This window comes from Rhopilema esculentum, chromosome 6 (assembly GCF_057945365.1).
Source record: "Rhopilema esculentum isolate cy_ngs chromosome 6, ASM5794536v1, whole genome shotgun sequence".
Classification (NCBI taxonomy): domain Eukaryota; kingdom Metazoa; phylum Cnidaria; class Scyphozoa; order Rhizostomeae; family Rhizostomatidae; genus Rhopilema; species Rhopilema esculentum.
The window spans coordinates 7,281,287-7,293,841 of record NC_142820.1 but is presented as its reverse complement, the minus strand read 5'-3'; the positions used below and the strand labels follow the sequence as shown (position 1 = coordinate 7,293,841).

The 12,555-nt window shown below is 37.9% G+C and overlaps 1 protein-coding gene across 1 annotated transcript in view; it reads left to right on the top strand.

The window, feature by feature from the left end:
• Window positions 1-12,555, top strand: part of LOC135686360 (periodic tryptophan protein 2 homolog) — a 30,713-nt gene that overhangs the window by 16,546 nt on the left and 1,612 nt on the right. Inside the window, exons 7-19 of the mRNA XM_089108837.1 lie at window positions 2,456-2,597; window positions 3,629-3,668; window positions 4,629-4,766; window positions 6,322-6,529; window positions 6,918-7,066; window positions 7,628-7,775; window positions 8,560-8,710; window positions 9,012-9,192; window positions 9,640-9,733; window positions 9,863-9,916; window positions 10,256-10,358; window positions 11,263-11,328; window positions 12,301-12,519. Coding sequence (XP_088964963.1) covers window positions 2,456-2,597; window positions 3,629-3,668; window positions 4,629-4,766; window positions 6,322-6,529; window positions 6,918-7,066; window positions 7,628-7,775; window positions 8,560-8,710; window positions 9,012-9,192; window positions 9,640-9,733; window positions 9,863-9,916; window positions 10,256-10,358; window positions 11,263-11,328; window positions 12,301-12,519 — 1,693 coding nt within the window. The remainder of the gene's footprint in view (window positions 1-2,455; window positions 2,598-3,628; window positions 3,669-4,628; window positions 4,767-6,321; window positions 6,530-6,917; window positions 7,067-7,627; window positions 7,776-8,559; window positions 8,711-9,011; window positions 9,193-9,639; window positions 9,734-9,862; window positions 9,917-10,255; window positions 10,359-11,262; window positions 11,329-12,300; window positions 12,520-12,555) is intronic.

Genomic DNA, 12,555 nt, shown 5'->3' with positions numbered 1-12,555 from the left:
AGCGAAAGAACATTACATACAATGATGATAAAAGTGTCTTCTCGACAAGACGTCTTCAAATTCTTGGTTATGTTATAGAGGATGGCACTATTCGTCCTGATCCTGAACGTCTCCGACCATTGCGTGAGCTTCCTGTACCACACGACTCAAAGTCTTTAAACAGATGCTTGGGACTATTTTCATATTATTCCCAATGGATCCCTGCCTATTTTGACCGCATCAAGCCTATTACCTCCTGCAAGGCGTTTCCCCTGAGTCAGCAAGCAATACAAGCCTTCGAAAGCATAAAGTACACAATAGAAGAAGCCACCATTACAGCTATCAATGAGGATATTCCATTTGAGGTGGAAACAGATGCCTCGGATGTCGCCTTAGCTGCTACACTTAGCCAACAAGATCGTCCAGTCGCATTCTTCTCAAGAACTCTTCAAGGTAGCGAACTCAAGCATGCTGCTGTGGAAAAGGAGGCACAAGCTATTGTCGAGTCGGTACACCATTGGAGGCATTTCCTAACTGGAAGGCATTTCATTCTCAAAACTGATCAAAAGTCGGTGTCTTATATGTTTGACAAGCAGCACAAGGGGAAAATAAAGAACGATAAAATCATGCGATGGAAACTCGAACTTTCCTGCTATAATTTTGATATAGTCTACCGTCCAGGCAAGGAAAATATTCCTGCTGACACCTTCTCTCGAGCTACCTGTGCTGCTTCCTCATATCAAGAGTCTGGACTTCGCAACTTACATGACGCCCTCTGGCATCACTAGAATGTGGCACTTTGTCCGCTCAAAGAACCTGCCCTATTCTTTTGAAGACGTTAAGAGAATCACCAGTACTTGTGGAATCTGCAATGAATGCAAACCTCGGTTTCATCAGCCACCAAAAGTGCACCTTATCAAAGCCACACAACCCTTCGAAAGGGTTAACATTGACTTCAAAGGATCATTACCAACTACTAACAAGAACAAATATTTCTTGAACATTGTTGATGAATTCTCAAGATTCCCTTTTGTTTTTCCATGTGCTGACGTGTCAACCTCAACAGTAATCAGATGCCTCACTTCACTTTTCTCTATCTTTGGAATGCCAGCCTATATTCACTCAGACCGTGGTGCATCGTTCATGAGTAGAGAGCTGCAAACTTTTTTGATGGAAAGAGGAATTTCCACGAGCCGAACTACCAGTTATAACCCTACGGGAAACGGCCAAGTTGAAAGGTACAATGGTACTGTTTGGCAGGCAATAACAACATGTCTCAAGTCTAGAAACATGGGCAAAGAACACTGGCAAGAGGTCCTTCCAGATGTTCTTCACTCTATCCGCTCACTCTTGTGCACCGCTACTAATGAAACGCCTCATGACCGTTTTCTTGGTTTCCCACGAAAATCATCCTCTGGTACTTCTGTACCCTCATGGTTGACATCTGGTGGATCCGTCTACCTGAAGCGACATGCCCGCTCATGTAAGTTTGAGCCGTTGGTTGAAGAAGTTGAGCTCCTCCAGGCCAGCCCACAATATGCTCATGTTCGCTATCAAAATGGGAGAGAGACCACAGTATCGACAAAGCATCTTGCCCCATGTGGTCAGTCGAATGTATCACAGGATAATGGCAAAGTCAGCATAAATGAGCATTTACCTAAAGAACTGCCTGCGTTAGAATCGGGAGCTGAAAGTCCTTTGTTAGGTCAGCGGTTTTGTTAGGTCAGCGGTTTTGTTAGGTCAGCGGCTTTGTGTTGTTAGGCCGCTATTTTGTTTTTTGTAAGCACGTGTGGTAGCCTTCGTTCTTATTGCTTAGTAAAGCCTATTATCTACGGCAATGACTCGTTAATATTTATTACAATAGCTAGGAAAGTTTTTGAGAACATTTGTATGACATTTTTATAACAAAAATTTGCCAAGAGCATTTTTAAAACATGTTCCGCTTCAAATTTTAATAAGCCCCCCTCTCTAATAAACCTCTTCTCTTTAAAATCCCCCTTTAGGACTGAAAAAATAAATAAGCCCCGTGGGGGGGGGAGCTTAATAGAGCTTTTACGGTATGTTTGTTAGAAATAAAAGGCTTTAGATTACTAAAAGGAAAAGGATCATTAGGGCTGTCACCATAGGGGGATGTGAAGGTTGTGGCACCCGCTTGAAAAACAATTCCGTTGAAACAAGGGATTTTCTGACATCCAGAGGTGCTTAGACAGCAAATTTAGAGGCAAACCTGTCGGCGAATAAAGCATGGTTCAGCCACGTTGTCGGCAAATGGGACCTGAAATACCCCCTTGAGCAAAATAACTAGCGGATGACCATGCTCAAAGATTTTTTGAGTTGATTGAAACCGTCGTAAAAGGTAATATTTGATGATTCTTACTAACTCTCGAATAATTAAACTTAAAAAGCCGCTTTTGAGAATGTTGTATGGTAGTCCTTCTTTTAATTTTTAAGCAAGTTTCCTTAACAAAATTCTAAGTTTTACACGGTCAGTAAAGATGGCGCCTTGATGCAGTGGTCTTGCAATAAGCAGCTTTCCGAAGTTAAGGAAAAAAGTAGAAAAAGGAAGGCGAGCCTTGATGAAAACATGGAAACTGAAGGTGATAAGGAGAGTGGAAATGGTAAGAACAACGCTTTGTTTACTCTTAACTAAAATCGTATGAAAGCGGGGGCTGTTGCTGCCAGAAATCGAGAAACGTTTGAAGGGGGATTTGATAGACAGTCTTCTGCTATGTCGTAAGTAAGTGAATGCAGGTGTTCAGGAATGGCCTTTTTTATCGAAGTTTGAAACAGAAAAGGATGTGTTATCTCCATTTCAAATTATTAAATACCAAACGTCTTCACAATGCCAAGATCGCAGGTTCTTTCTTGTCTGGACGAATATCTGAGAATAATCACGCTCGGTTTGGGTTAAATACAGCATTGCTTTAAATAATTTATTATTAAGTAACAAAACGTCTTCACAATGCCAAGATCGCAAGTTCTTTTTTGTCTGGACGAATATCTGAGAATAATCACGCTCGGTTTGGGTTAAATACAGCATTGCTTTAAATAAGTTATTATTAAATAACAAAACGTCTTCACAATGCCAAGATCGCAAGTTCCTTTTTTGTCTGGACGAATATCTGAGAATAATCATGCTCAGTTTGGGTTAAATACAGCATTGCTTTAAATAAGTTATTATTAAATAACAAAACATCTTCACAATGCCAAGATCGCAAGTTTTTTCTTGTCTGGACGAATATCTGAGAATAATCACGCTCTGTTTGGGTTAAATACAGCATTGCTTTAAAAACTTGTCATTGTATCATTATTGTAGATGAGAGAAATCTACTAAAGAGATCAGTATTTTGGTTGAGATTGCAAGGAAAAATTAGAAAATGTTTTCCAAGTTATTATTGATGCCAAGTTTCATGGCATCAATAAATAGTTTTTGATGGCTCGTTTAAATCTCTTTCGGTGGTTCAGTCTCATTAATCATCATTGAATTGCCAAAGGGCTGTTTCTAGAACTTTCAATGATTTTTCTTACAATGGTTTTTAAGGTGTCTGATCTTACAATGGTCTTACAGTGGATTGGTTCTTTAATCATTTTCTTATAATCGCCATGCTGTTTTTTTAAGAGATATGTCGTTATTTTATCTTCATTTTAGACCCTTCTGAGGCAGAGGTTGTGTGGGGTAGAAAAGCAAAGTAAGTTTTTGTTACACTATTAAGCTTTTGCTCGGTAGTTTGGTAGCTTTCTGTTGCAGTGCGTCTAAAGTGGTTGCTTTCGCTGGTACATTTGTAATCAGTAGTTGCATTGACTCTTGCTCGATACGAATCGCAAACTTACCTTGAAAAGAAGATGGAACAGTGAAGGAGCAACGGCAAAGGAGTAGTGAAGAGCTCCCTAACGATAAACTTGGGGAATTCTCTGCCCTCGCTCATCTCTGCCATTCTTCATGAATCTCACCGCTCAATTATGTAGGGTTGTTTTGAAGGCATTGATTAAGAGAGCATATCCACGCACACCCATAAGCATAATGTCCTATTTTCCTTTGCAATTAGCTTTGATTTCTGTACGAACATACATAGGCACAATCTCACACGCTTTAATAGAAAACTAAAATGCCCTTTGCGCTTGGTTCAATCACTTTCACTGAACGTCAGTGCATACGGCTTTTGCGATGCCGTTGGGCTTCGACATTTGGGCGATGCCCAAGGATGGGGAATGCGGGGTTGAGGTGATTCAAAAATTAGCGACTCAAAAATTTGGCGGGTGCCTAAAAAGCGGCAATTCACCAATATTGTGAGCTGTGAGTCTTTGCATGAAAGGTCTGTCCACATGCAGCTGTATCAGCTTTACCGGACTCTCTCCTGTAAATTTGTCAATAGAAGGTTGGTTTTGATGCCATTGATTTCCAGCAAGATATCTGTCACCTGTCTCTATATTACACACAGCTTGAATAAAAATTGTGTTATTTTATAGCTCAATTTCGATATAGTATCAAAACACCAATTTTATGTTTGATGGTTTCCATTTTACGAATAACAGTGTTTTTTGCAATTTGTCAATATGAATACCTTTAACATCTCTAAACTAACACTCCTTAACTCCTTTAGACGATAGTTGGCGCCTAAACAATATGTGATTTGGCATTCCTTTTCTAGGCATTTCTTTCTCCAAGATCATGCCGATTTGAATTCGGTTCAGTATCACAAGAAATCCAAAATTCTGGTAGCCGGGTTTTCAACTGGAGTCTTTATGCTTTACGAGCTTCCTGATTTTATACAGATTCACGCATTGAGGTAAGTGTTGTCAGTTAACAAACAACTGAAACGGCTATGTCTCTGTCTTCCTTTTCCATAATGCTCTTTTCCAATCTGCTACGCTTCGAGCTACTTAGAACATCCCTTGATTCTACGTTGCTTATCACTTCTAGATTTAATTGAGTTACCGCCAATTACCGTTAATCCTACGAAAGCCACATCCCTCCCCCTAAAATCGTCATCGTTAAGGTCTTATCCTCGTGGTGTCTACACTGATACTAAAATAAGTTTAATTTTGGCAATGTTTAATATATGCAATGTAACATAGTAATTTTTTCATTGTAAATGTTTCAAGCAATTTGAGCAGACATGTAAAACAGGCCTAAAGGTCATGTCTCATTTAATCAACAGTAGTTAAATTTTGAAGCAGCTATTTTGCTGAATTTTTACACAGTAATTGTATACTCTACCTTTGAACTAGTTTCCGGCCCCAAGTAGCCCCGGTCTTGCCTTCGCCTCATCTTACTGACTATTTTAAGATTAACATATATACTTTTATCATCTATTGGTCCAGAATAGCGCCATCTTGAATTATAACAGCAATTGTCAGTCCAATTTATTTTTCTATAGTTCCTCTATAGAGACGGTATAAGAAGTTCGGTTTTAATTTGCTTTTTTTTCTTTTGGTTTGGAACTGGAGTGAAACAGTCTGAACTTGATATACAGACGACCATTCTTTGTAAACCTCTTTTAGTTTCTATTCAGTCAAACTTGTCGTTATGTTTCTAAAAAATCTTTACTGTCTTTTTTTAATGACAATAAATTTGAAAAAATCAAGCGTTTTCTAAAGCAACAAGTGTGTTCGATGCCGTTTTATGATGATCTTTTCAGAGCAATGTATGCTTTGTAAAGCAAGATTTGAGTCAGTAAGAACTAATCTCGCCTTTCCAAATTGATTTGGTACCTCAGGTAATTGTAGTTTTGTTTATTCTAATCTTCAACTGTCTCTTAAAAGTAAAATAAAGACCCAATAAGCAGAGTCTAAAATCAACAACACCGCGAAATTTTTCCATGGTGCGCTTGAAACCTATAAAATATTTACTATTCTACCGGTTTATCATTTACATATATACTGTTGTAACCGCATTTGTCTTGACGACAGGCTTTAAATATTTTCTTTGCTTTTATACTGCTTCGCAGTATGGGACATCATTCTCTATCCCCTGTGACCTGCATTCTCTTGCCCTTTTGTCCAGTATAGATAATACAGTTTTATTGCCTGCTACTACTGTGTACCATCTACAGCCTTGGATCTTTTAAGGGCCACATAGATTATCCTAACTGATCCTTTTCTTCAAGCTGCTTTCCTCCTTTTCTTTATCATCAAGTTCACTAAAGTTAAATTCATTTCGCTTGAAATGTGACGCAGCTAGACTTGCTTTCTGGCAAAAAAAATTTGGTTGTTAGGTTGTACTGTCTCATTCATCCATCGCCAAAATCCACGACAGTGTGGTTGCTAAATCTAGAATGTTTATCACTGAAAGACAAACTTTTATCTTATTACCAGCCTTGCTAAATCGACTCTCGTTTTTAGCATTTCACAGCATCACATCTCCAGCATCGCAATCAGTCCCTCAAGTGAATGGCTGGCTTTTGGGTCATCATCGCTAGGGCAGTTGCTAGTTTGGGAATGGCAAAGTGAGACTTATATTTTAAAGCAACAGGGACATTTCTACGATATGAATGTTTTGGCCTATTCTACCGATGGACAATTGATAGCTACCGGTGGAGATGATGGAAAGGTACGTTAAAATTGCTGTTCATTACATGCTCCCTGGCCATGGACATGATGCTTTAAAGTACAGGGCACACCAGTACAAGGCACACCAAGACTCTTCGATTTCTCCAATATCATCTTAGTTTTAGTACAAATTTGCTTTCCCCAGTCTTTCCCAAGACTCAAGCCATCATACAATCAACTCTAATAGGTCAACGTGGCCTTCTTCATGAATCAAATCTGATGTGTCAAATCTAATGCTCTTCGTAAATCATTTTCAGCTTTTCTACAAATAACTGTAGAGACCTTCCCCTAACGAAATCGTGAATAGAATGCTAGTGTGAATATAAGGAAATTATGCCGTAGAAGAACCTTCAATAAAAAATGCCCTTATGTTACTTTCTGTTTTCTAGGTTAAAGTATGGAACACTGTTTCTGGTTTCTGTTTTGTTACGTTTCATGAACACACCTCTGGAGTGACAGGAGTTGCTTTCAATCAAAATAACAAAGTCGTGTTGAGCTCTTCTCTAGACGGCACGGTCAGAGCTTTTGACATGACCAGGTAATCTGAATGCCGTTTTTTGATATTTTCATCTATTTGATAATGTTGACTGAAAGGTATTTAGTACGGAGTAGCTTATTGCCATCAAAATCTTTAGCGATTAATGTCAACCTTGTTTATCTAAAATGCCAGTGGTATCACTCGCGCAAACAATGACGGCAGTGCAGGTTGAAAGTCTGAAAGGTTGCTTGGCAGTTGCCATAGTTGTTGTTAGTGGTTGCAGTGGTAGAACCATATTAGAACCATTGATTAGATTGAAAAAGAACGCTTTCTTTTTAAAAGCGGTTGTTTAAGTGGTTGCGTTGATAATGGCTTTGCTAGTGGAGAAACTGCTTTGGAAAAAATGTTTCAGTTTTTTGGACTGGCGGCTGGTGGTGTTAGGATAAAATGGTGGTTGTATTGATTGAAAAATGATTGGATGATGATTACTAATGAATGGATGCTGTTTTATAATGTCGATGATTATAAACAGGGATTGAGAATGACTGATAATGACAATTTAAAGATGATTTGATGATGATTAATGGCGATTAACGAGAAACCAACTGACCTTCGTTTCAGGTATCGAAACTTTCGCACTTTTGCTTCGCCAAGACCTGCGCAGTTCTCATGTTTGGCCCTCGAAAGTAGTGGTGAAATCGTCGCTGCAGGATCTGTGAATTCTTTTGAAATATTTGTGTGGTCAATGCAGACAGGACGTCTTTTAGAGGTATATTAGCAATCCCCTCTATCTGTGGTTCTCTTCAAGCAAAAGGCTTTTATAAAACCCTCAGAACAGATTTTCTCTAACCTTCTCTGTGTTCAGGAACAAATGCCCCTCTCCACGTTTTTTTAAAAACTTTTGAAATCCCAGCTCCTTATTCCAGTTTCCATGTTTCATTGACGAATACGTCCGACCAAAATTGGAAATTCGAATGCCTTTGCGATTGCTTTCAACAACACTTTCGCTTCAGAGTTGTCCGCCAAGCCCTTCCCCCTTTACTGAACATGGCCCTTTGAACATGGAACAACACCCTGCCCCTTGTTATTTTCTAACTTCCCCGTTTATCCCCGACCTCGGATTACACTTGTAAAGGACTCATTTTGAAACTGTCACAAGCAAGCTTTGCTTTTCAATAAGGATTTAATCTTGTTTACTTTACTTTCCTTTTGTCAATGGAAAAGTTTTAGACACTTGCATTGGCGTTGTTTAGATTTTTAAGCATTAATCAGATAATGCAAAGAATATTATTCTGCACACATTGGTTCAATATTTACAATTTTAATCCCATCTATTAAAGATATATGTAGCTTTTATTCAATCTGTTTATTTGTCTTTGCTTATTCTTTTGGTGTATTCACACTTTAAAAGAATTTTTCGAAAAGTTAACCACCATTGACCAAAGTTGGAAACTTAGATACACGATTATTTTAAATACGAAATCAATTATCGACTTTTCCGGTTTTAGATCGTCTAACGTGCTGCATTTTCGCTACTTTTTTTACTGTAATAGATACTATCCGGACACGAGGGCCCGGTTTCCAGCTTAGCCTTCAACCCATCACAAGCAATTCTCTATTCCGCTTCTTGGGATAAAACCTTGAAAGTATGGGATGTTTTTGCACAAAGCAGTGCCAAAGAAACGCTGCCACTTGGAACTGACGGTAAGCTAATGTACGCTTCCCTGGGCCTGTCCTAGCCTTTGCAGTAGGTCTTTATCAACTCGAGTCTCAGTAGGTTTATGTTGTTTTTCTTGTTCTACTCATTTAAAATCACCTTTTAGAAAGGAAAACGGCTTTGGATTGAACATTATTTCCGCTTATCTAGAGAATCATGCTTACCGTCTTATACGTTGTCTTTGTCAGAGAGCATATAAATCTTGAGTGTTTTTTTATTTGACAGAAATTAACCATTATTTGTGGGCCCTGTATGCAGATGCTAACCAATCATGCGAATGTCTTTTAGCGTTGGCAGTAGCGGTGAGACCAGATGGGGTGGAGATAGCTGTTGCAACTCTTGACGGACAGTTGACGTTTTGGCGTCCTACGATTGCGATGCAGACTGGATCCATCGAAGGCAGGAGTGCACTTGGCAGTGGGAGGCGTCGGACAGACAAAGTGACTACAAAGAAGATGGAGTCTGGGAAGTGGGTTCTTTCATCGCTAGTCATCTCCTAAGAGATTCAGGATCAATTCTTCCCTGTCCACAAACTCTCCATAAAATACAATAGAAAACGATGATTTCAGACTCCCCTGGAATTGCCTCAGATCTAGGGATAGGCCTATAGGGATAGGCCCTGTCACTTAAGTTTGAAAGGAATTCCTTGACATTTTATTGACACGTTCCACTTGTTGTCATGGATAATGGTTTTCAAAACCAACGATTAATGAAAATCTCTTTTATGACAAGCTCTTAACAGCAAAATATTCATCAAACCTTCAGTTAAGCAAACTGTTAATGAACTAACCTTCAGTCAATTTAATAATAACTTTCATATCTTTTTGTATAAATGTATCATTGCAAAGATATTTTTGTTTTCTTGTTTCTTATGGTGATGGCACTTAACCTTGTCATTGTACTTTCTTTATTGTAGATGTTTTACAACTCTTTGTTACTCAGCAGATGGTACTTGCGTACTGGCAGGAGGGAAATCAAAGTTTATTTCTATCTTTCATGTCGAGCAGCAGGTTATTTTGTCATTTTTCTACGAATTCTTGGTCTTCCATCCGCATGCTTTAGCCACAGTCTAATTTGAGCATTGAATAGATTATCTTCACCATTTTGTCAAGTTGCTGATTTAGCTCTTTTAATTTTAGATACTGTTGAGAAAATTTGAAATCTCAAGAAATCGATCTCTAGATGGCATGCAGGTAAAAATTTCAAACAATATTCATTGAATTTAAAAATGCCTCATTTCGTTTTAAAATTTAGATGCTTTTTGCTTTCCAGCGTACTGATTATATTGACAAAATACCTCAAGTTTATTTTTAATGCTTTTATTTTTTTGGACAATATTTCTTTGGACTGCAAATCTTTTCTCTTGAGATCGCAATCGAGTACTGCTGGAATTTACGCTGGAAGATATTTTCCTGCCAGAAATTTTTGGTTCCAGAAATCTTGTTAGCACGAACAGTTAATTGTTTACGTCATTTTCTAATTCCTTTGCATTTTCTTGCCCTCTTTAAACATGCTCGATTTTATCCATCAAGGAAATGCTCAACAGCGCCAACATGACAGAGGCTGGGCCCCTTGATCTGGTTGATGACCAAGGTTCTGACAAAGAAGACATTGTTTTACCCGGCGTCATGAAAGGTGCTGGCTCCTTTGCTTCACGTAGCAATCCATTCCTGATAATAATTTGGTTTATTGAGAAAAACTCCAATAATCACTACTTTCATGGCATTGTTTTCCCTCAACTTTTGTCACCATTGCTTGGTTGCTGTTTCTTTTGTTTTACATTTCTTTCTTTATAAACCAAATTATTGTTAGGTCGCTGTTTCTGGTTTTTTGCTTGTAGTTACTTTTCTGTACAATAAATTTTAGTACTTTAGCAAATTTTAGTACTTCTTGCTTAGCTGTTTGGACAAAGTAGAAAAAATAATCTTTCGCCAATCCATTCAGTATTTAGCAAAGATCTACCTAGAACAAAAAGAGCGCAATAAAGATTTGTAAAAACATCCTTCTATAACTCTTTATTGTAAATGTTCAAAGATAAATGGTCTATCACTATATTTGTCCATTTGAAAAAATACTTTGTTTTGTTTCCCTATGAGCGTACTTTGGCTTGCAATACAGTTCATTTGATCGACCACTGCAAGGATACTAGTAAATTACGAGTTCTAAGTCAACCTGAGTCTTTGATGTGAGTTCTCAGCTGGGAAACGTTGATAACAGTCATTTATATTGTTTATACATAGTAGCTTTAATTTAAAAAAGAATCCCTTTCTTTAGAAGGCCTCTCCCTCGAAAATAAAAGATGAGGCCCCTTTTTAATAACTAACTGTCCACGTAACAGCATACTGGTAATTTTGTTGCTTATCAAAACTGTATCCCTATTTTGACTCGAAAATTACTTTGAAATTTCATTCCATTTAAATTTAGCCACTCAAAATAAACTTTCACAATGAAATTTTTAAATTAGCAAGAAAAAGAGGGACTTTTTAATGCCTTTCTAAAAGCCTTCAATGATTTTGAAACCATTTATGTTTCATTTCAGGCGATATGAGTTCGAGGAAAGTATCACCGGAAATCCAGACAAAATGTGTCAGGTTTTCGCCCACAGGTAACAATAATAAGTTTTGTCCTGTGGGAGCTTATACTGTAGATAAGGTTGTAATTTATATTTGAACTTCTAATTTAAATTAGCGTTGAAGTTGTTGTCTTTAGATTTCTACTTCGAATAAGGTTTTTGTGTAAGAAGGCAAGAAGCAGTTCAGAATTTTAAAGGCCGATTTTTATAGCTTCCTCTTGAATTGAGTATAAGAAGAGAAAATTACAAAAAAACGAGCTATGCTTTAGCTTTTCAATTTGGTTTATGAAATATTACAGACAGCCTCGTTTTGCAATATTTGTAATCGATTGATGCTAATTTTCGTAGAAGTTCCAAATGGATCAACTAATATCTTGCTTATCGTAATTTCCGTTACTGAACTGTAGCTGGAAGTGAAATCAGTATACTTAGTGAGACCTTTTGGCTCGTATAGCCTTCTTTGATAAGCCATCAGCAGAGTAGAACGTAATGTAACGGAAGTCTATTGACCCATGGCTTCATCTTTTCACCATAGATCAAGTTCTAGCTAGAATAAGATAGTGTTTATTTCCATAAGCTTACGGTTCACAGAACTGTGGTCTTCGTTGATTTTACTGTAGATTTATTGAATATTTAGCAAATGATGCGCCAATATCGTCTGCATCCATAATTCGCTATTGTCTAGTTACACTCTCACAAAAAACAAATATATTTAGCCATAATAGTGGTTTGGTTCACATATGAATCAAGAAATTAAATATGCTAAATAAAAATTCGCTAGATCAGATGTACTCTCGGGTGGAGGGAAGCTGTCCCTAGCTGATTTTTCTAGAGGTCTTGCCTATTTCTGTTCTTGACCCTTGCGACGCCACTCACGCCAACTTTTTGGCCAATAAGATGTCATTTGAATAAAAACTTTCCTACTGTAAAGTTTGCATAAAAAGCGAGACCATCATTGTAAGTTGCATCTTTACAATAAAATTTTCTCCGTTGCACTTTTGGTAGGTCGGGCATGGGCAGCAGCAACAACAGAAGGCTTAATGCTTTACTCACTCAACTCTTCTATTGCCTTCACGCCCTATGACTTGGAAATGGATACTACGGTGGAGCAAACGGTTGAACTGCTTGCGAAGAATGAACTTGGCAGAGCCCTTGTTTGCAGTTTGCGACTGAATGAAGATAGTTTAGTTAAAAGAGTGATGGAATCAATCAAACCAGACGATAGTATGTATATTACAATATTTCATATTCATAAATCTC